General features: G+C 40.9%; 1 protein-coding gene across 1 annotated transcript in view; it reads left to right on the top strand.

The window, feature by feature from the left end:
• Positions 1-9,868, top strand: part of c6h1orf226 (chromosome 6 C1orf226 homolog) — a 71,743-nt gene extending 61,875 nt beyond the window's left edge. Inside the window, exons 5-7 of the mRNA XM_030727711.1 lie at positions 3,477-3,673; positions 3,834-3,958; positions 6,833-9,868. Of these exons, the coding sequence (XP_030583571.1) occupies positions 3,477-3,673; positions 3,834-3,958; positions 6,833-7,472 (962 nt within the window). The 3' untranslated portion in view covers positions 7,473-9,868. The remainder of the gene's footprint in view (positions 1-3,476; positions 3,674-3,833; positions 3,959-6,832) is intronic.
• Positions 9,869-24,980: the final 15,112 nt, after the last annotated feature.

Genomic DNA, 24,980 nt, shown 5'->3' with positions numbered 1-24,980 from the left:
AATGCCCCCAGAAAAACAACATGGATGGATTTGACCAATTTCCCAAAGTGTTTAAACTCTAACCACACAGACTTTGCTGTCAAGTAAAAGCAAAGTGCCAATGAAAAACTCTTTAACCTCTTAGGATTAGGGTTCGATTATGTTTTAGCCAAATAGGCAAATTATTAGAAAACAGAAGATGTTACCTCCCAAATGAAGCTGCATACATTTTGGTATTCTGTTTGTCACCTGAGGTCTAAGTAATCATCAACTCTAACTCTAATCCTAGGTAATATAAATTTATAATTTTTATTATTATAAAATTCTTCTCTCAGGTCTTGACAGTCAGGGAACAAAGACAATAATCATTCTGACACAAACCAAAAATCATTTATAGTGTTTGGAAAAAAAAAAAAAAAGAAGTCTATTTTGCCTTTTTCCAAAATACAGAGCTAAGCTAGGGTTATCATCTATGATGATTTAGACCTTAGAGGCTTAAAAACCTTTAGACAACCTAGGAGCGCCCTGGGAGAAAAGTCATGTGGAACAAATGTTGAACATCGGATTAATTCTCACGGCAGAACAATGAAACTTTAGTGGGTATGTTTCGCTAGTCACAGCGACTAGAGAATCTCTCCACCTGTTGTGTACATAGAGCAAGCAGTTGTGCTGCTGCTTCGCCACATACACACACACACACACACACACGCAACCGACCGCACTTTGCGTGGGGCGTGGAGGATTTGATCCAGCGAAGTGGGGCATGACAGAAAAAGTTTGAGAACCGCTGCTCTAACTCTAGTTGGGTTATCCTTGACTGGTTGGATGGAGAGGTTAATTGTTTGGTTTTTTTTTTGTTGTTGTTGTTTTTGATGTGATGGATTGCTTTTTGAACATGGAGATTGATGGGAAAGTCTTTATATTTAATGAAAGCAGCTGCATATTTTGGAAGATGATCAAAGGTCACACTCGCCTTCATTGTCCATTTAAAAAACGGCTGTCAGGGAGTGGATTCAGCCCGCACTGCTGCATACACTAGAAATACATTGCCTGTAATATCCAATGAAGGCGAAATATTTATTTATTTATTTTTAAATCTTTAAATCTTTTGTGTTTCACTGATTATATATTTAGCCAGGACAAGCTGACCTTCAGTCACAGTGGAAATGCTGGCATTTTAACATAGCACAATGGAAAGGCTTTGAATTTGCATTCATTTAGCGAGCCATAATAGCAACAGAGTTTCAGTGCTGGCTCAGGGACAGTCCAGCAGTGAAATGCCCATAAATAGTGATGATAAACCACATCTGTGTGTAAATGAGCCAGCCAGAGACACTGGCTCATTTTCAAACAGCAGTTTTCACCTTTTCACCATGTTCAGAGAAAACCTGCGAAACATTAAATATTAAGACTCGTGCATACATTTTTCAGAGTACATTGGAAGGCGTGTCACAAACATCTTACTTCCTGTTGCCCTTCACAAGCCGCTGTGGGGGTTACTACATTACAAAGTCTTTCTGTTAACTCCCCGTTGCAGTGTAATATAGGAGTCTGTGGCCTCATTGTCTGGTGGGATCAATAAGGATGGTTTACGGCCCATGCAATGGGACACTATTGATCCTGAGATCACTCAATTACCTTGATGTACAGTCAGAGCACGTGAATAATGTTCACAGGCAGGCCAAACATTGCACAAAGCCTTAAAGCTACTTAAATTAAGCTCCAGTTTTATCACAGCTTTAATTAAGCAAATCTGTACCAATATACCATTTGTTAGCAATGCCAAGACTGAGCTTCTCATTCGGGGAAAAAATGCTAATTTGGTTTGTAATTTTGGATCAAGCCAATACACAGAAAATACGAATGATTCACATGTAATAACCAAACATTTGGTGGGAGAAACTGCAGAGTTATGGTTATGCTAATGACTTGCACGCTGATATGCTAGCTAACAATTAAGAGACTGAATTTTCAGCAATATTATTTTTGTTAATTATCAAATAAACCACCAATTATTTGCTTATGGAACCAATTCAAATTTTGAGTTATAAAACATCAGAAAATACTGAAACATTCTAGTTTCCTAAGCCCGAGGAAGCATCTTCACTTTGCTTATTTTTTAAGATATTTGAGAAACAGCGCAGCTGATGTTCTGCGAATATTTGGGCTGTTTCGCTTATGAAAATATCAGATCATACAAAAGGTTGAACATTTCAGCTCTTGTAAAAATACAAAACTGCTGTGGCGCGTGATATTTGTAGACCAGGACCATTTTCGTTTGGTCTTACCACTAGGTGGCGCCAAATTGGTAAAATTGTTTGATTCTACGTGGCCTGTATTGTTTGGATCACACTCAGCTTACAGTGTCATTTACTGCAAGTTTGATGTCACGTTTTTTTTTTTGCACCTCTATTCTCTGGAAACGCACGTGCAACGTGACGCCCTCTGTGAACACGTGTCCGCACGCTGTAAAGTAACTGCATATATTTCTCTCTGTTCTTCACACAGCAATTTCTCTCTCCTTGAAGTTAATGCCCTGTGTATCAAGTTGATTCATAATATCAGATCACATTTCCTCTGGCCTTCTCTCTAATGGGCTTTTTGTAGATCTCCTGATTGGGGTGGCAAGTGAAATATTTGTGTGCGCACAAAGAGAAGTCAAGGTTACCCTTTGATACCCCATCTGATTCCAAATAGCTGTATTTTCTCCACGTTTATCTGATGACGACAATGTACTTTTCAGATATGCATATATACGACTCTGGGCTGCGTTCTTTAGCTGTTACCTTGTAGCAGAAACAGTAACCTGCAGCTTCAGTGGTATAATGATTGATATCTGATACTTCTGTGTCTCACTGAATGCCTTCCGAGAAATATTTCTCTCAAAGAGGTAAGATCGTCTGTCTTGAGTGGACCTGAGCTCACCTTTGGTTTTTTTGCTTTTCCTCATCCTGCATCCTTTCTGCTTCATTGTTCTTGCCTATGTATTTGCATGTGTTACTGCACTATTGTTAAATTTTGTTTTATGTATTGTTCTGTGATATCAGTGGAACTGCTGCACCATCTAGACCCCCCACCCACCCCCATAATGCATTCTCATGAATCGTGATGAGACGATGCAAAGCTGCAGAGAACGCGATGAGAACTTGAAATGTTTGAAGAAGTACTCTACAAAAGATGAATTTGATTATAAAAGTTTGCCCAGTAGCTCAGCAAAAAAAAAAAGACAGAAAATATGAAAGAAACTTTTAAAATATTAGTCAAAAGTATTCATTTCAATGGAATATTTCTTTGTTTTCTCTCAAGAACTCATCTCAGAGTAAAAATCCCATTTGTATTACCAAACACTTGAAAGGTCTGCAGCTTCGCAGCACGCTCTTTTAAAAGCAGACATGTTCACATCTTTTTGAAGTCCTACTGTGTATTCACCTCTCTCTCTCTCGCTCTGTCTCTCTCTCGCTCTCTGACTCTTTCTCTCTCCATTTTTTTGTGCACAGTTGATCAAAGTATGTTTGAGAACTCCATCGCCCAGCAGCAGAGTCCTCAGACCTCGAGGCCAGGTCCGCCCTCGACCCGCCGCTCCACAGTGACAGCTAATTCCAACCTGGGGTCCAGCTGCGTCGACTCGCCGTCCTCTGGAGGACAGCAGAGGCTGAAAAATGCCATTAACCTGGGCAAGGCAGTCGGGGCAAAGGTTAGTGCACCACGAGCAGAATCGGGACATTGAGCTCTGCAGGTTCTGTATTCCTTTATGCTTTTAAATAAGGTCATGTAGTGAAAGTGAGTTTAAGCTTTATTATTATTTCAACTGTGAAATAATTCCTTCCTTCCTTCCTTGTCTTTCCTTTTTTCAGGTCAATGACTTGTTAAGAAGAAAAGAGCCCAGCAACCTCGGAGACATTGGGGTCACTGAGGTCAACAAGAATGTTGGTGCAATTTGGAGCCGCATGGACCAACTCAACCAGACTGCTCCCAGCAGGTGTGCACGCTTATGCACACACACACATTTATACTGACGTGTATTTCTTCTTTGATCCTAATACTGAACAAGCTGCTCACCCAAAATAATTAGCGGGCTCGTATGTCAAAGGATTTTAGGATGAATATGTGAAAATCAGAAACTTTTCCACACATCTAATTCATTAATAAAACCACTGAAAGACATTATTTTAATTTATTCAAAAATATTCCATTACCTATACTGAGCAGAGAACATATCTATCACTGTAGAATTGGGCTCTGGGTCAGAAAAGGTGAATAATTAAAGATTTTTCCTGTGAAATGTGGGTTTAAATTAATAATGATCCATCAGAGGTGCCTGGGAGATGCCTGGAATTGAATAAGCCAGTTTTTCACTTTGAAGTTTTCAGGTTTTTTATATGTCAATTTAATATGTTTATGTACTTGCACACACATACTCTGGAGGATTTTCTCTTTTTTTTTTTATCTGTTGTCTCTCATCGGCCGAGTAAACGTCATTTTTCAGCAGCTCAGGTTCCATTTATCTGCATTTGCTGCACCCAGAACAGATTTAGCTTCATTTACCAGTGATCTAAAGATTGTTCTGGACCACCAGCTGCTTCAGCAGAGTCTTTTACATAATAGCTGACTCACTCGTCATTGTTGAAACTTGAATGCATGAGATGAGGTGTGCAGAGCCTTCCCATCTTCCTCAGGCAATGAAAAATCTACAAAACCTGTGACCTCCTTAATAAGGTTTTATTTTTTTCTTGTATTTTTAATGTTAATGATGCACCGTTGTGACAAAAAGGTGCATTTCCTGCTCCCAGACACCACAGCAGTGCTTATTGAACTGTGTCCCCCTGTCAGCTGCAGTGAAAGGTCACGCAGCAGTAATAATTTCGTGGCCTGCAGATACATGATTACCTACCGACACTGGCGGGAACAGCTTAAGAATTAAGCACGGTTTTGCAAACGCTTTCAGTGAAGTCAGTGAGGAGCTAATTAGAGCTATGACCAGGAGTGAAAGTAGATTTGAGTTCTTGCTGCTGCTCTCCAGCCGCCATCCTCCTCCATCACTCACCATGTTCTTATTAGTAGGCAGGAGCGGGTTTGAAGTTTGAGTCATCCTGCCAGGTTTCATTCTTCTATCGGTGGCACTGAAGCAGCACGCAAACTTTGGATGGCCTTTGTTCAACAAATTCTTATTCAGTTAAGATATTAAACAATTCGTGGTTCTTTGATGCAGCAAACAATCCCTGACAGGATTCTATTATTCTGCAAAAATCACAGTGGGGCCATCAGCCAATTAGCTGTCAAATTTTCCTGACATGTTTAGTCATAGTCCCGCCCAGTATTTTGGTGTGTACCGACTACAGAATTCGAAATTCATTTAGTGGTATTGGTGGATGCTGCTGCTATGAAGGAATCTTTGCCATAATTTATACCTTTGCCTACTGTGCTTGTAGTAGCATTGCATATAAAGCAATCTTTCGCTGTATATAAAAGATGGATGTACAACACAACTGCACATTTGCCCCAGTGTTCGTGTTTTGGCTGCTGCCTTGTTGGCTTTTTTGGAGTCTGAATCGACCTTACGGGTGGAGTGCTGAAATATCAGCTGATGTTAGCAAGCTGCATTTGTGTGCGGTGTCCCAGGGACTCATAGTGGTAGAATTTCACTCAGCAGAACTGAGGAACAGACTTCCTGCACAGTTTGTATCTCACAGGAAACTGTATTTTTTTTTTTTTTTTTTAAATGCTTCAAAGGCAGCGAGAGCACAAACGCAGTGGAGGTCAGAGGTGAAGCCTCACAAACACCAATACTGCACAACTACATCAAAGCTCCTTTTACTTTAAGGCTACTTTAAATCAGTATCCACATGAAATTATGGAAAAATTCACCCACTGTACAGCTGTTATGAAGGGAGAAATTATCCTAAATGATTTTTTAAGCAACTGAGAGTGCCCAAGAGAGGGGAAGCATAGAGTGCAGGCAGGGTGGAGTGGGTGGAGACGAGTGTCAGGGGTGATGTGTGACAGGAGAACAGCAGCAAGAGTGAAATGGTAGGGAGACTATGACGTATGGTTGGGCAACAGTACCGCTGACAAAAAGACAGGAGGTGGAGGTGGCAGAGTTGGATCCTAAGATTTTTGTTGGGAATGACCAGGAGGGGCAGGATTAGAAATGAGTATATCAGAGGGACGGCTCAGGCTGAGAGGTTTAGACACAGTTAGAGATGCAAGGCTGAGACGGGATGTTGAAGATGGAGCTGGCAGGCAGAAGGAATGGAGGAAGACCTCAGAGGAGGAGGACGTGCAGAGGAAGGAGGATGCTTGGGATACGGTGAGGCTGTGGCGACCTCTAAAGGGAGCAGCCAAGAGGAAATTATCCTGTAAACATGCAGCGAAGCTGGACATTTTGGCACCAGCATCAAGTGGCCTCTTGCATGTTGCTTTCATTTTCCGCCCCAGGGGTTGTCCTTGATGGCGACGAAACATTTTAAATATGTCTTGATCTGCGATGCCCACAGCGATGACAGGACTAAATTTAAGTCATAAAATATCAAACTAGGTAAAAAAAAAAAAAACAATCTCTCACATGCAGCAAATCAGCAGCTTAGAAAGCAACTGGCTTTCCACTGCATTGTTTTCAGAGCACCTGCATGTACCTGTCACTGTCACCTTGCACATTACCTTTGCTGTACGTCTCTCCTTCAGTTTGAAGAGCTCTGGTCAATCAAAACAGCTAAACCTCAGCAGCAGATGCCAGTTTTAGTTGAATCTATTTCTTCTTTGTGGCACAAGTTTTCTTACAGTTTTTCTGTCTTTTATATCTTTGCCTCCCTTTTTCTCCCCTCAATTCCTTCCTCTCTCCTCTCCTCTTTTCCAGTGACTTCACCTCCTTTGACTCCTTCCCCCGACTGGACCCGCCACCCCCATCAGGGAAGAAGCGCCTCCCTCGAGCACTGAAGACGACCCAGGACATGATGATCTCCTCTGACCCGGTGGTCTCCTCCCCCGACCCTGTAGATTCTTCCTCCTTCCTTTCCTCCCCTGAGAAGACGTCCCTCATCGCTCAGGAGGAGATAAGGAGTGAGGAGGAACAGCAGCAGGGCAAGGAGGAGGAAAAGAGCTCATCCGGCCCAGCAGAGAAGAAACTTTCAGCTGATTTAGAGACAGCTGAGGCCAATGACAAAGTGGATACAGTGACAGGTGGAGAAATTGATGGTGTAGAAGTTGGAAGCGCTGATGAAGGCATAGACGAACATGGGCTTCAGCTCCACCTCTCTGTACCAGACCTCATCAATAAAGATCCCCCTCTGGAGTCCAAAGCCAAACCCTGCGACGCCTGGCAGAAGGCCTCGGGGCCTGACTTGCGGCTGGCCTCCACTCCCCGCTCGGGTAAAACGCCGTGCCGCATCAGCCTGGGCGAGGATGTCCTGCTGGGAAACGGCGCCCCCTATAGTAAAGCCTCTGGAGGGAGCAGTGAAGACGCAGAGCACCATCCAGACCTGCTGTCTTTTGAGTAACACACAGAGCTGGGGCCAAATAACCAGTTCAGTAGATTTCAAAAAGCTGTTAAGTTTTTCTTTTAGACTCCATCCCAGAAATGTCTGTGGAGGTAAATCAAACAGACTGCAGTAAGCGCTGCAAATCAAAAATTCCCTGCCACGTTTCAATTTTTAAACTCATCCTGCTCCGGGCTTTACTTTAGGAAAAGGGAACAAGCACTTCCAGGACCTAGGGCTTTTTAAAAAAATCTTTTTATCTGATTTCTGGATGTGGGATTAGCTGAAAGGTCACGGTAATTAAGTCTGGCCTTCTAACATGGCTGATCTGAGGTCAGTTGGATGCTTCAAGAATCTTCTTAATGAATAAAAACAATGCTGAAAAGCATGAGAGGAAGACGGAGGAGCAACAGGGGAACTCTGGTTCTTTTTAGTGCAGTTAAAGTTAAACAAAAAAATCCAAACTGTAAAAACTTCTGATTTATTCACTGTGTATTTCTTATGTATGCAAACACATATCATGCCTTACTCAGTAATGTAATGATGAGCAGACAGTGTAACAATGAATGTTTTAAGTGAGATGAAATATCCTTTAAATGGGCTAAAATGTTACAGTCAGAAAGTTAGTGGCAAATATAACCAGAGACATTAAATCTTATTTAGCATTATTTTATCAGTATTAAGTTTCACCATGGCATTTTCGCTCTGTTTAAAGGGACATTTCGTTGCATTTTTTTTTTTTTTTTTGTATCAATCAAACAAAAAGCTGCTGATTTATACAACAATATAATGTATATTTAGAATCCTTTAGCATAACACTTAAGTGATAAGGGTTAGATGCCGGCTCAGGAAAAGAAGGTGGAAGTGAAGGGAGGAGGGCGGGAAGAATGTGAACGTGTTCGAGATGGAAAAGCTTAGGGAGGAATTTTCCTTTCAGTTCAGTCAGGATGGGATGTCACTCACACAGCACTCTCTGCCACAGGAGGGTAAAAGCCTTTTGGCCCGCAGCTCCACCCCAACGAAATGAATTTGTGAGCCGCGTTTGTTTGAGGGCCAATCTGGATCAGAACTTTCTCCAACATGATCCTTTGGCACTGACTTCGACCCTGGGAGTGACCTTTGTAAACGAGGAAAAGTTACCGATCACTCTGACAAACTGATTTTATTTCCTATGAGTCAGTTTTTATCTCACCAAGTCTTTGCTTCCATAAACTGCACAGATATTTGTTTTTTAGGAGGATGCAGCATTTTTAACCAGATGTTCTGACTGATAACAGTAGACTGAGCTTGTGGTTGAATTGTGTCCTCTGGCAGAAAGAAAGCGGACCAAAAGTGTAGGCAGAAAGTGCATGTAGAGTCAGTTAGTGCACTCCTGAAAATGTATTTGCCTTGGAAAGAGAACTGATGGAGTATCTGCATACCTTCCAAATCATCTTCCTGTCCCGGCTGAACTGAAAGTGAATTCAGATTACCTCCCAAAAAAACCTGAAAGGGAGTCAAAAGAGAGACGGGTGGATGGATGGGCAGCTTTGGAGGGAGGGCTGCTGAAAAGTTGTTTGCGAGCTAAGGACGAGCGGGGTAATTAGCTGTCAGCAGAGAGAGAGAGATGAAAGAAGTGTGTTTTATTCAAGCAGATCATCAAGTGACAGACCAAAGATTGAAATGATTGGCTCAGTCAGACACGCCGTTTTTGTCACGTTATTTCAGTGAGAAAACAGAAGCGATGATTTCTGCAGAAGAGCTTATCTCTCCGTTACTTTATCTGCTCTGAAAAATAAAAACCAAAATCTGTGTATTAATAACGATGCCGTGGCGGTTACACGCGCTTGTTTGAAACTTTCAGACTCAGAAAAGGGTTTGTTCGGTTTTTTGTTTGTTTGTTTGTTTGTTTGCTCGCTGTAAAAAGAGCACAATCAATTTGCCATGGTTATTGTAGCACAAGCAAAAGCTGTATTTTTATAACACGACTGTGTGAGCATCTGTTCTGTAGATCTGTGCAGCTGGATTAAAGCGCACTTTTGACATGTGGAAAGTGCACACAGAGATCCCAATCCCACACCCAGAAAAGAACCCATTTTTCTGTGAAGTCTGCAAGTGGCCTCAGTAAGTGACCTGCTGTCCTTGCAGGGATACGCTGACCTTAGGAAATATCAAAGAGCTCCCAGAGGACACCGAGACAGCGACACAGGCAGCGGTAGCTGCGGTCAGGTCGTGCCCGGCAGAATGAGAGGAATGTGGAGCTGAACCGAGACGCAGAAAGGAAGCTTTGTCTCCGTCTGTCTTACTCCCATCCACTGCCTCACTAAAGCGGCGACAGAGAATTAGAGAGTCATTTCACCCAAATCACAAACCATAACTCTCTTATTAGCTTTAGGAGTGCTCCCTTTAGCTTTTTTTTTTTTTTTTTTTTTTTACTGTTTTTAGTACCCAGATCATTATTCACAAAAACATGAGTGGCAGATGTTTCAGATGAGAGGGTTTTTTTTTTTTTATTTAAATGTGTGTGAACTGACCCTTTAAGGTGGGGCAAGAATGGAAAAAACTCTGATATAAGATGATGACAGTGGCTTGAAGAATTTTGTACAGAGAGATTACAAAATGTTACCTGCTGACAGTTATTACAGTATGAACAGTGAAAATATAGCCACCATTATTAAACTGGGATTTTTTACACCAAAGCAGTTTGTTAAAGAGGACTGTTTCCACTCATTTCCAGCTCTATATGTTTATTCTTGGACTCTACTACAGTAGAACTGCATGATTCAGTTCAGTTATCTGAAACAAGCTGTCTGAGCTCTTTTCCTTTGAGCCGGCTGTCTTCTGATTCGCTGCTCTGGAAACGGATCCAAAAGCAGAGAAAACTGTCTAATCTGAGTGATTAGAGCAGTCTGAAGCCTCAGCTTTCAGCTCACAGGGATTACATGTACAAACACTGACCTCATTATTTGAAGCTTTGACTATGTTTAATATGAGTATCCACCATTTTATATATATATGGCAGTCTGTAAAGTCTTATTTATTAAGGGTTGGACACTGAAATTATCCTGAAAGAGGAGTTTGATTATATTTAAAGTGAACCTCTTCTGCTTTTCCTTATTTCCTGTCATATATATATTGTTCCAATGGTGGATGCTCATATTAAGATAAGGTCAGATAATCAGCCAGTGTATGTACGTGTGATCACTGTGAGCCAAAAGGCTCTAAACACTCAGATTACGCAGTGTTTTTCTACTTTTGGCTCTGTATGATGTCAGTTAGGGTGGATATCCCTTATATGGTCATTTGAGGCACACAGCTCTGGCCGTGAGCACAGAAGCCCCACCCTACTGTTTACGAGGGGCAACCAATCAGAAGGAAGGTGGAGGCCTGTGACAGCTTGTTTCTAACAGTGGATGAGGTAAATAAGGATTTTTTTTTTTTTTTTTTGAACGGCGAATAATACAAAGCAGCTACAGTAGAGTCCAAGAATATAAATATGTTGCTGTAAATGAGCATAATAGGTCCACTGTAAGCAGAACTGGAAACAAGAGCAGAAAAAGCCTTTCCCTCTTTAAACAGCTGAGACAAACAGGCAGAAATCTGTCGGGTCAAATAACCATGTTTCCATGTTCATGTAGAACTCATCACCCCTCAGAAAGCTCACTGAGAAGAGATGTTTTCAAGTCCCTAAAACAAAAAAAAATGAAAATAAAAATTATACCTTGTAGTCTGTCGGTCAGTGATAAGAGTCACTCAGCACAGAGATAATTGCTTCACACCTCAATGAGCCACTTATCAGAGGCTTTAACCTGATCTAACAAACACACCAACAGGCCGATAAGAGCCGCTTAGATTTAGTCAGCAGGTAAAAGCAGTCCGCTTTTTGCTTTTCAGTGAGATCATTGGTTCAGAGAACACACAGAGCAGCTTTATGCATTTAGGACCATTACTAGAAGAGCACTAAAGTTGATTTCTGTTCTTTTCGCTGATGAAGGAAGAGCTGTGTGCATTTTATGGAAGTGTATGGCTGTATGGCTATTTTTATAATGTGTGTGAATATGCAAATCATTTTGTTGCTCTAACAAATGAAGGAAAGATTTATTTTGATATACAGTCGCAGAGTGTAGTTATGGCGATCTGTCTTATTTAGCTGCTGCTGAATCTGATAAATAGAAAAAAAATGATCATGCTTTGTGTTTAGTCGTGTTTTGTTTTTGTCGTTTTAAAGCTGGTCGATGTCATTTCGGCAGTTATGATGGATGAAGGAAGCTGCTGAGTGGACAGCTGAAGCAAAGAGGACCTTTTAGCGACTGTACTTTAAACTGTTGCAGATTGTGTGACTGTATCTCCTTTTATATAACGAAAAATCAAAATAAATTAATAATTTTTGCCTTTTTATCCTCCCAATGTAGTTTTTTTTTTTTTTTCTGTAATTGGGGAAATGATTCCTCCAATGGCTGTAATCTTTGGAAAAATAGACTTAATCATGAACTTCTTCTTGTCTTCTGTGTCTTTTTAAAAGATAACAAGATGTTTTCTCTTTATTCCTTGTGGGAATATTCTGTTCTTACCTTTGTTTCATTCCTACCGCTCAGACTGCCTGTTTGTACAGAGCACTCATCAGCTTTAGCTGATTTTTGCTCCTAAGTTTCTGCCAGCATCGAGGGGCCCCTGCGTCCTCCCTCTGTTGGATGGCTCTCGGTGGCGGGGATTCTGGAGCGGGAGCTGCTCTGATGTTTAATTCATCCGTGTTTGTCCTAATTCATGAAATTCCTGGTCACCGGTCGCCACCGGTGTAAACATGCAAGCCTTGTCGCTGTTTAATAATTCAGACATGATGCTCTTATTGATTTTCTACAAAAGAATCTGGGCCTACATGCATAATGAATTATATCATAGAGCACGATAAACTGGGCGCAGCTTCTCGGCCCGGCAAGCTTCTCTCTCCCGTGTCCTTTTATGAGTCTCTCAGCTAATTTGAATAAAGACTTGCCTGCAGCATAGAACATGCTGCTGTTGTTCTATAAAAAAAAAAAAAAAGAAAACAAAAAACAATTTTTTTTTTTGTAAAGAGCAAATTAATAAAACTTAGTTGCTCAAACTCAACTGAGGCTGAGATTCCCTGACTTTTCATCCGCTTAGTTAGAGCCTACATTTGATATAAAGCAACTTGATAGCCTTCACACCTCAAACGTAGTCCGTACATTTAGAGGCGACTGACGTCTTTTCAGAAGTGAATCCAGAACCTCTCCATCTCCCCCTGGTGGCTGATTGCAGTAAAAGTCAATTGCGCTCCGGATGGCGCATGAGCCAAACACCTTAAATACATGTAGTTTCTGACCTATTTAATGCTCCTTATCATGCTGATGTTTATTCTAATGTTCCCTTTTTTTTTCCTCACCACTTTGTTTTTCTTTGGTTCTTTGATGCTATAAAAAGGATGCTGATTGACAGCTGCTCTGAATAAGGTAATCACAGAGGTACCTGCAGACGTCAGTTTGGGAGTTTTACAAAAGAACAACAAAAGACTTTTCTTTTGTCGTCTCTTTTAAATAAACAAAGTCAGCTAGATAACAAGAAAAGTTTAACTGATAAGTTTGGGCCAATCAGGAGTCGGGATCCCAGCAACACATACAGTGCCCTCCATAATGTTTAGGACTCAATTTTTGTAGTTTTGCAGCCAATACCTGTAGAACCCCTGGATATGTTTCCTCCCTTGAGTTGCTCCACTGGGCCTTTACTGCAGCCACCTTCAGTTTCTCCTTGTTTGTGGGTCTCTCTGCATTCACATTTGGATTTAATAAGTGAAAAGCTGCTCTGTTAGGCTGAGATCAGGTGTCTGACTTGGTCATTGAAGAATGTCCCATTTCTTTACCTTGAGAAACACTCGTGTTGCATTTGCACTGTATAGTGTTGCCTGATCGGTTTCACAGCATTTGTCTGAATCTGAGCAGAGAGTACAGCCCTGCACACTTCATCTTTCATCCTGTTACTTCTCTCAGCAGTCCATCATCAATAAATACTAGTGGCCCAGTTCCACTGGCAGCCACACATACCCATGCCATAATGCTGCCCCCACCATGTTAGACAGATAATGTGGTATATTTGGCTCACCAGCTGTTTCTCTCCTCCATGCATTTGTCTTTCCATCATTCTGGAACAAGTTAACCTTTATTTCATCTGTCTAAAAAAAAATTTTATTTTTTACATAACTGTGTTGACTCTTTTAGATGTTTTCTGGCAAACATTTAATCTGACCCTCTGGTCTTAAGCGTAATCAGAGGTTTGCACCTTGTTGTAAACTCTGTATTTCTGTTCATTAAGGCATCTCTTGATTGTAGACTTAGTTTGGATCAACTTCAGATATTATATCGGCTTCATTTGTCAGGGAGCAGGCCTCACCTGGCCGTGAAACTGCTTGTCAGTCAATTGTCCCATTACTTTTGAACATCTGAAAATGGGAGACTGCATAAAAATTCATCTTTTTATACAGTCCATGTCTCAGTCATGGTGGACTCCAAAGGACATGAAACTTTCTTAGTCCATAGTGTCCATCTTTGAAACAGCTATTCACAGTACTGTATGTCTGCCTCGTTAGCGTGGCAGCAAGTTTAATTCCACAGTTAAAAGCATGTCCTGAACACAGCCACACCCAAACTTGAAATAACTTCAACCACAAAAAGCAATTACCCAGAGGTGGCAACAGTACAGACATTCTGTACTTAAGTAGAATTACAGACACTTGTGTAAAAAAATACTCAGATAGTTGAAAAATACTCAGATAGTTGAAGTACTGATTCAATTTTAAAGTAAAAGTGAAAAAGTTCAGGCTCTGAAATGCACTCGGAGTAAGAAACTAAAAGTAGCTCTTTGGAGGATGTTTCTACCGGCTATTTTTGCTAAATGAACCATGTGCCATATTAATGTAACAATAAAAAATATTATTACATGAGATGCAAACTTTATTTCAGTCTAAATTCTAATTCTAATGAATTCACTCAGCTTATGTACAACATTAGCAGAGAAAAAGAGAGGATTTTTTTAAAACCTCTATTTGCTGTTACCTACATTGCAGAGAGTGACTCTGCCTGAACACCTACACAAAAAATGAGTACAGTCAAGGGTTACAGCTGGATTCAGCAGGTGGGCTTGACCCTAAGATCGGTCGTAGTGGCTCCATTTGGGGTAAAGAATCACTGGTCACAATAATTTCTACTGTGAGCTCCAGTAGATTTGATTTGTGTGCAGGCTGTGATCAGCTGCTGCTGCTCTGAGGTTTACTGCTCTTTGTGGATTTGAATTCAACAAGATGTAATGCAGTATTTCATGAGCTATCTTAGCTGATTTCCATCCCCTACACTGACAGTATACAGTTGGTATAAATGTTGAATTGAGTCAATGAATCTAAGCTTAAATGTAACCCAACTCTGACCATGAACATTGCCACTGTGCACCAGTCCAACACAGAGCTTTACTGTAAAATTACCACAGTACAGCAAACTAACCTGTTTATCCTGCACTAAACTGCAGTATTTTCATGCAACCTTTCAATAACACAAAGTTAGTGTACCTCACTTTGTTTTGCAGGACATTTCACAATATTAAAAAAAACGTAACTTCACATCAGATCCAAGATCGGATTTTTAAAAAAATGTAATCTTTAAATGTCCTGTTTATCAGATGTCCCTGAGCAGTCCTTACCTTTAAATCTCACCTCTCTGCTTCCTGTCCTCTCCTCTTTAGACATCTTTCTCCATCTCTGAGTGAACTTCTCTCTCATTCTGGGAAATACAGCAGCTGGACCTTTAGCTAGCAGACACACTGTGTGACAAACTGCACACAAACAGGTTGTGTGTTTGCTGATATCTGTTGGGCTGATAGAAACATTGCATTTGAAATGACCTGCCGGAACACCTTATTCCCTTTATGCTCACTCCTTTTCTGTAGTGCTACCACAACACTCACTGGACAGAGTTGTGACACTGATGATTGTTTCATTTAATCTATTTTGACTGTGGTGTAGCAGTTAACTCAAACCCACCCTCAGGAGGTCACAAGCCAGAGTATTCCCAGTACCGCACAAGATCGGATAAAAAGCAGGGTTGTGTCAGGAAGGACATCCAGTGTAAAACCTGGACCTTTCCTTTGTTTGGGGTCTTTTGGAGCATTTATTGGAATTAGCTGACGAATAATGATGCCTGCTGTGTGATACAGACCATGGAAGAAGTTTGAGCTTCGGTTTTGGTGAGTGATTTTTTTTTTTTCACTGGCAAGTATGTGTGTGCATTGTGCCTGTATATTTTGTTTTACTAAACCAGCTTCCTGTCCAGTTATGATCTCTTCTGGCTCCAAAAACAGCAGAACTGCATCCAAAAGTCTACAAAGTCTACAACCAGTAGGTGACGTCACAGTGGTCATGTCCACCTTTTGTATACAGTCTATGTTGTGGTCTAGGCCACAGCCATCTACGTACGTTGCAGAGTTTGATAAGAGGTGCAACAAATTTAAAACCTTGAACCCACAGACATCAGTGCAACAATGTCCTCCAAAACACTTGGGCTGGGCCTGACTAAGCCTTCGTGAGTACATCCACAATATTTTCTTTCCAGCACAGTGTTATTTGTATGAACTGGTCTGCGAGGGAGGGAGAGATTTGAAAAGAAAATTAGGGCAGAGAGAACAAAGCTGTTGCTTCTACAAATGAGCTCTTCCGTGAATGCCTTTCAGAGCGTTGTGAAAATGAATAGATGTTCTGATTGATTATCAAAAATAAATCCCATACTGAGAGTGAGGCTCTAATAACGATATGTAATACAGGCTGTTCTATTATCCGATGAGATGGGTAATGTCTTCCCAGGTGCTTCTTGCCGCCAGCACAGAGCAAAGTATCAGAGAAGTCTGCTCACTGACTACAGCCCTGTGATGAAGGGGTAAATGTCAAACTGATGAGAGGATGCACAGCTGTGCCACGATAACAGCCAATTTCTTTCTAAAAGTAGACTAAGAATTACTCTGGGAGATGGAGGGACCGGTGTAAATCTTCCTACCTTATCATTGTGAGGATGACCTTTCCCATGGTAGCTTTACTTTGTAACCTGTGTGGTTCCAGCTTCGAGGATGGCGGGTAGGTTAAACCAGGTAAGTTCATCACTATCAGTGTGTTGGATGTCTTTTCTGTGCGTTCTTAGCAATTATTTCATATTCAGCATTTAAAATGATGCATTGGAGAGGACACAGTAGAAAAAGATAGATGTAGCAACCATTATGTCACCCGCTGGTTTGTGAAATTGTGTCATGAAGTCTGGAATTGAGTGTTTTTTGTCATCATCTTGGTGTTTTGAAATCAGGTGAATCAAAGGATGCAGCACACTCTCAGGTTGGAAGCTTGGTCTGTTTTCCCAGAGATTTCTGTACAAACGGAAGTGTTTTCGTAACCAGAGATGTTAGACAAGGCACTTTAGGCATAGAATAAAAGGACTGTGTGAATGTGTGTGTGTGACTGGGTGCTCAATTAGAGTAGAAAAGCACTTATATAAGTCCATTTACCCCAATCCCTGGTTTTACTAAATTATAATGACACTGACACTGTGTAATCTGAGGCATATTTAGATTTTTGAGAAATGCAACTTGTAACTCATCTTTCAGGTCAATATTAATTTACCTGATTACTATAAGGTGGTCTTGTCCCTCTCTTAGCCAGGTAAGAGTAACAGTAACTGAGTCAGTTAATTATCTAAAAGTGAAATGTGACAGGTGGTTTAATACCATTTGGCATTTAAAAAATAACACCAATTCAACCAAAGTAAGACCCCTAAGAGTGCCCTGATGCACGCCTGATGGATATTTACTCTGCTGTTGTTTCTAAATCGTTGATCTCTCTTTTTTTATGTCTACAAACACACCGGGTCCTCATAGCTTGACTTGGATCTTATGTGTTTAGTGAACACATTTGTCTGGAGTCTCATCATGCTGAACACGTATAAAAGTTTTCTCATCCTCCGTGTCTTTCTCATATGTGAGCAACACTCTCGACTCTCGGGAGAAACCATGTGTTCTTCAGCTCATTACTCACTGCCAGCTGGCAGGATGGAGTTCTTATCACATTTATTGATCAGCATGGGAAAAGATTGGAGTTCTGTGTGTGTGTGTGTGTGTGTGTGTGTGTGTGTGTGTGTATATGTGTGAAAGGTAGCCAAAGAGGACTCTGTTAGCCCAGACAGGCACAACAAAGCCTCAAATGATCGGAGCTTTAGCCACACAGTAAAACCGAGATCTGATCATTAAAGCCGCTGGTGCCTCTTGACAAAAACAACTGCACACAACAAATCAGTAGACATGTTCTGCCAAAGTTCTCAAGTGTCCCTGGTGTTTGCAGATTATTGATTAAAAAAAAAAAGAAAAATCATTCCAATATTGTTCTGCAATACCATAAACAGTGATTGGAATGTTTTGTGATTCAGTGGAAGTGAACAAGCAGCTCTTCAGTTGTTTTACTGCCTTTCACACAGGCCCTTTTTTCTACATCTGAGTGCTTTCTGTCTAACATTCGCACAATTAATGCACCGGGAGCAGCACGGGGTTCAGCATCTTGCCCAAGGATACTTTGGCATGCAGACTGGAGCAGCCTGGGATTGAACCACCAACCTTCTGCTTAGTAGATGACCTCTGACCTACCTCCTGAGTCACAGCCATTCCTTATCACAGCTCATTACCTGTGGTGTAATTTCCTGGCTTTGGTCCCTGGCTCCTCCAGTCATATCATGTTATGAGAATTACACACCAGGTTTAAAAAAGGCTGCAGGCTGTAGGCTATATCATATACTATGCTGGCCACTTGGTTATGGTGTTCCATGTAGGCTCTGCTTGCAAACGTCTTGCACCCTGCTGTTATGTGCTGTCTCAGGGGCATCTCTGCACAACCTGCACTCTGGTTTCCTCCCATAGTCCACAGACCCTAACCCTAACTTCTGAACCCTAACCCCCAGCCAGCCCACCCCATCCTCCCCCGCGACCCTGAGAAGGATGAGTGAAAGAAAATGGATGGACATCGACTTTAAATTGGCTAATAATCATTTCATCACAAAGTGAAAACTCTAAATTGAGAAATGCAAATAATCAAATTCTGAATGAACACATAAAAATCTGAACAAGTAAAAAAAAAACTTGAATTTGTGCTGTCAGAATGAATGTAAATTTTCAGGCTGAACCTTTTTTTTGAGAAAAGAATATCTTAATTTGAGTAAATAAAAGTCATTGCTGGGCTGGGCTGTGAAATTTTCCTGGCTAGAAGCCCGTCTTCATGCTCATCAAAATACAAGAGAAAGTTTGTTTAGCCACTTAAGACTGGCATACGAATCATTCAAGCATAATAAAGGCATCAATCTCAAGGGATGAACCAGTGTTGTGTTTACACAGACAACATAGCAAAGAACCAGTTTTAAATTGTATCTTTAGGCACTTTGTTACTGGCCGCCTGTCACAAAAACACATCATTTGTTCCCATTTCTTCAGTTGAGTCTCCCAAAAATGCCAAAGATAACACAGTTTGACAGGCATGAAATTATATTTTTGCACCAACAAGGTGATTCAACAAGAGCTATTAGCTGAAAACCTGGTATATTTCAGCATGGTGTGCAGTGTGTGCTTTAAAAATGAGGAAACTGGACAAGTGGAGGACACAAGAAGAAGCATCAGTCCTTCAAAACTATATCACTGATGAAGAGTATCTGAAAGTCTTGTCCTTAAGAACTTAAGCTGATCCATCTACTGTTTGCTAAAGCCTCAGAAATGGTCTCAGTGGAAGGATGGCTGCCAAGAAGCCATTCAGAAGTAAAGGAAACAGGGAGAAAAGGCTGCGTTATGCCAAGTAGTATCAGTGGCAACAGATGTAGAGTGATGAATCCAAATTTGGAATCTTTGGCTCAATTCATCACACAGATAGAAATGTGATAGAATCGTGGAATGGCGTCCTGGACCTTGACGCTGGACGTGGATCGACGCAGTGCGGGATTACCTTAACAAACAAACAGAACAAAAGGCAGCCAACTTCCAAAGAAGAGCTTTGAATGTCCTTCAGGAAGCCTGGAGAACTATTCCTGAAGGCTGCTTAAAGAAACGACGGAAAGCTGCCTCAGAGAGTTCAGGCTGTGTTGACGAATAAAGATGGTCACACCAAATATCGACTTCCAAGCTCGTTAGAACTGTACAAACTCTGTTTTGCTCAACAAAATATAAAGAAATGAGGGGTGGCTCAAGACTTTTGCACAGTACTGTATGTTTTTATTTATTTATACAGGCATAGAACATATTAGAAGAGACAATCCTTCTGTTGTGGTTTGAAGAAAATATTGAATTATAACTACTTCTGGCATAGCAAACTAGGCCGCTACTTATCTGCTTTATTTCCGCTTCTTATTCCGAGGCACGATCTGCTTCTATGTGTCTTTTGAAGAGAGTAATTAAAAGAAAGCTACAGAACTTAAGGGATGGAAAATATGTGTTTTCTGTTATTTATGCTTCTGTTCTTTCCTTCTCCCTTTGCTCAAATCTGTGGGGAGTGCAGGAGTCTCTTGTGGCTTTCTTCCTTCTCCTCCTCCTCCACCCTCTCCTTTGTCCGTCTCTCTCGTGAGGCCGATGACGTCTCGGACAGTAAATGCTCCCGTCTCTCACAGCGTTTGGTCCTGTTTGACTTTGACTTTTGCTTGGGTCACTCATGACTGACCAAAAGACAGATGCTGTGAAGTTATTCTGAGAACATCTACTTCACAACCTCCCCTGTCTTCATCTATTCATACATCTATCCATCTGTCATCGTGGGCCCAGCGCAACCTTTCAAAGCCCAGACAGGGCCTCTTTTATAGGGAGCAGGCTGTCAAAGGATGCACAGACACATAATCAGACAGACAGGCTGTTAGCTGAGGCAACATTAGTCTGCCTGTAAAGTGAAATAGGCCACAGGGGCTCTGCTGCTGCAAAAACCCTGTATTTTAACAAGCCATTAAATTCACTGTTGGCTCTTTAAAGCTTGTTTTTCTTCAGGGAAGAGAGGCAGAAACCTGTCAGTGAGGTATAATTGTTTCATTTGTTTCTAGCGCAAATCAACATCTCATTTAAAGTCAAGCTCCCACCTTTGTTAGTTCTTTTTTTCAAAGGTAGAAATAAATCCCCAAATTAGATTAAATGCATTTATTAACTTCCATTAAACGGGGGTTCCCTCAGGATTCAAGTAAAAATAATCACGTACCTCACAAAAATACTGAAAAATGGAGCAGCGTTCAGGAAGCAGAGAGCACTTTGTGTTTTGCCTATTGTGGAACTGAAGTGTTCGAAGTTGAAGAACAGTGCAGCCATTTTTCCTTTGTTGGAAGGGTCACCTGTGGCTCATCCCAGGTTGCACACTAATCTGTGCAGAACTGGTTTAGTGGAACTGGTCAACCCACAGTTATCCAAAAGGACAAAGCATTGCCATTTGGCTCCGAACCCCAGCATTCTAAAATGTGCAACTCTTCTCCTCAACTTTAGGGCAACATCCAGCGAAGTTAAATGCATGCACATATTAGTGCACACACTTAACTGTAGCAGATATTTGTGTATATATACAGTATATATGTCACTGTGGCTTTAGTGGTCCGTCCACCAATTTGCTCAAAACTAAACTATCTCTACAAGCTGTCAAGCTATTCAGCTATCAGACGTCATCCCGTCCCCCTGAGGATAAAGTGCAGAAACTTTTAATTAACCTCCAAGTTTAGTCCATAGACTGTAATTTAAACAGCAACTTTTTACACTCACCTAGCATGCAAAGCACTTTCTACACTGCATCCACACACACATTTTTTAACTGTAATACACACATTCGGTTGCTTTTACATCTCAAACATGGCTTCCATCTTGAATTTCCTGAGGGGTAATGGGCTTTATAAAAAAGCAATCATAAAAGATTTGAGTATTTGTATCCACCTGTGAATGATTTCCCTGTAATGTTATCTGCTGCTCTAATTCCAAAGAAGATTCATTAGAGTTAACATTAAACAGCATCCTAAATATTCCTTCCTTTAGCTTTTTGAATAAATTAATGAGGTTCAGATACATGTAGGCTTTTTATATTATATCATGTATTATTCTGTTTTTTGCTATTTCACTTTTTCACATTATATTATTACTTAATATTTTTTATTCAAATACATATTTATTTTACTTTAATTAATCAAATATAAATACAATAATTTGTTTCAAAATTCTGCATTATATTTTATTCTTATTAAGCTACATATTTTAATATATTTGTTTTTATATTTTTTGTGTTTAACCTACTTTCTTAACGTAACAAAGGAATTTCCCAACTTTGGGATAAATAAAGTGTATTTTTTTCTTTTTTTAATCTTATCCTAGTTTGAAAGTTCACCTTAGTCTTCCTCGCTCAGTGACCTCCTTTATCACACAAGGAAAAGCCTTCCCGCCCGGCCTATAAAACAAGACTAAATAGTTCTATCTAGTGGACAAATGAAAACATTACAGCTTCAAAAGGCATTACCTAGTGACCCAGAATCAGTTTCAATAAATAAATACATAAATAAATAATAAATAACACAACTGTAATAATCAGTGATAAGCATGTTTCATTATTAATTCAAGTAAGTTGAAAGGCAGATTGAAGACTGGCAAACAAGTTTAAATATAGAGCTAGTATGTAAAGTAACTTTCATGTATTGTATGTATCTGATGTTGTACTTACATTTTACAGCTCTGTACAGCTGGCAGTAGCTCCTCTATTCACGTCAGGGTTGTTGTGTCTTTGTCACCAACATTCAGAAACCCATTAGATGATGATTATAAGGATATTATTTCTTCATGAGTAACTTCTATCTGTCACATCACATAAGGTGAAGCCAACTCATCTTCCTCAGCGAGGCACAGGGGTGAAAATCCAGATCAGCCTCACCAAATAAGAGCTCGTCTCTCAGCTTGTGTTACTGTGTTTGTGTGTATTTTAATACTGTGCGATCAATAATAACCAGATCCTCTGCTGGAATAAAAGGACCAGTACAACATTGTAAAAATACACCAGTAGACTTAAAAATTTATATGTTTACTTAAATAAACTGAAGTATTATCGGCAAGTACGGGTTCTTGTTCTGCCCTGTGATTTTTGTCTCCTTCTATCTTATACGACTGGATTATCTACACAGTTTCAGCAGGACGAGAACCCTCTGGCTAGATTTGCTAGAGTCTGAACACAGAACCCAATAACTGCATAAATAAACTATCCCAGCTTTCTTTCAGAATCGTAACCTGTAATCTGTGCTTCAAAATCTGTCCCTGACAAAATCTACACACCCACCTTCCAGCACTCAAACTGAATGACGGTCGCTGCAATCCCAAAAATAGCATTCAACACAAATTCAGCTGTTTTCCCCTCTCCTGTTTTTCCTTCCCCGTTTCCTGTTCCTACAGCAGATTGCTGCGTGTCAGACACCTTGTCGACTGGTAAGCTGCCAGTGTAGCCTGCAGCACGGTGCAAAGCAACACAACATTATCTTGGTTAGATGATTAATATTGGTTTCCAAATCTGTTGTAAAAATCAGTCACACCTCAAAACAAGCATCAGCTACTTCCATCTGCTGCTCATCAGTTTTAAAGCCTAAATTTGTTTTATTTATATTCAATAATCTGAGAGCAGTAGTAAAGAAAGATCCAACTATTCCACTTGAACATTTGGATTCAAAAGTGCTGTTCCTCTAATGACCAACACTTGAGCCGCGTGAACTCCACACGTTTGTAAATCCTGACAGAAGTGATCCCAGCATCTCCTCTTGTCAAATCAGGAGTGTTTGGCTTCTTCGGGCTTCATGTGCTGATAAAGGTGAGGAAAAAAAAAAAGAGCTAAATTTGGTTGAGGTCAAGTGATTGAGGATTGAAAGAGCTCGTGACAGTCAGCACACCTTCATCTTCCAGTAGTTCTGTAAAGGCGTGTTTGGGCTCCTGATCCTGCTGCGGTGTGAATTTTTCTGCACAAAGATGCAAATCAGAGCACGGTTCCTGAACAATGCAGTTCTGCCGCTCTCTTTTTGTCTCGCTTATGAATTAGATGCAACTGCTGCAGCATTAAGAAACCTTCAGGCTGGCCATGTTTGACACTGTGAAACACTCTTTCCTTAGAACAACAGAATTCTGACACTTTCTAATGCCATTTATCCCACAATCACAGTACTGTTTAGTCATTATGGAACCCCGAGTTCAAAGAGTCTTGTAGTCTCTAGTCTGAGGTAATGATGGTGTCTGGGATAAGGGTCTGGCTAAGGCTGCAGTGAAGGACAGCAGCAGGAGCTTGTCAGAGCTGATGGAGTTTTTGGAGCACCATTCAGGCTAACGAGAAGGCCAAAGTGACTCGAGCTGCAAACCACGTGCGGCATCTTTGAGTGGCAGATCATCGAGCTGAGGAGGAGAGACTGTAACACACTCAGGACCAGAACCTGATTGCACAGGTGAAGATAATACCCGGGCATCCAAATGTCTCAGTGTCTTTTTTAAAAGATGAGACTTGGGTGGACTTCAGTGTTGAGTACTGTTCTTTCTCTTGCTGCAGGTGTGTCAGTCATTTTGTAGTTCGGCCCTTGACAATCAGCACGCACAACTTTGGGCCTGTGAGGAAGGCCATCTCCGGCCCGACAGAACGGCTGCAGAGCCTGTATCACAGAACTCCAGAGCATCGCCTCTGCAGGTCTGTTACATTCATCCGATTTCTTTCAGCTTCATGTTGACAGCTACAAACTATTGGAGTGAATAATTCCACTCAGTCCCCGTTTGGTTCACTTGCCTGTTTTCACAGTGAAAAATGTTAATGTTCCTACTGTAAACAGCAAGCGTGACTGTCCTGTTAACATGTTGGCACTTTGTGAAAGGACTACGACACAAAAACAGCAAAAGAAGCCTGTGATTCTGCCACGTTTCCCACTTTGGACAACAGAAATTATTTCCTGCAGTGAGAGTTGCAGCTGACACTGAAAGACCACTACATCTGCAGCTTCTCTCTTGCATGTACACACACACACACACACACACCCACCCACACACCCTAATCGGTCTCCTTCCACTTTCAGATTTCTGTCCACTGACTTTGGACTTGCTCCCAGCACACAGGGAGCTCTCTTTAACTGGGATAAACTGAACCGGAGAAATACAGCGTTATCCAGATCACTACTTCGACATAGCTGCTCTTCTTTACATTAGTTGATTTGAAGAAACCAGGCTTCCTGCTTCAGTCTCTGCAGCTCATATTAAAGGATGCATTTGATGCATTATTTGACTCGTCTGCACAAAATGAAGACAGAGATTGATAGAGATGTTTGAGAGCTTGATTTAAACCTAAAGTTTGAACATAACCTGCTTCTAAATATTAATATAGACTTAAAAAAAAATAATGCTAACCATTAAACTTCAGACATTTTTTCCACATTCCTCGAGCGGTAATGAGCCATGCAGGAAGTTTTAAATCTGTTTCTTGAGACTTCTGCCAAAATACTCCAAAGGAGGATGTCACGAGACATTCGG

The sequence above is a fragment of the Archocentrus centrarchus genome, chromosome 4 (genome assembly GCF_007364275.1).
Source record: "Archocentrus centrarchus isolate MPI-CPG fArcCen1 chromosome 4, fArcCen1, whole genome shotgun sequence".
Taxonomy (NCBI): domain Eukaryota; kingdom Metazoa; phylum Chordata; class Actinopteri; order Cichliformes; family Cichlidae; genus Archocentrus; species Archocentrus centrarchus.
This window is presented reverse-complemented; position numbering and strand designations above follow the sequence as displayed.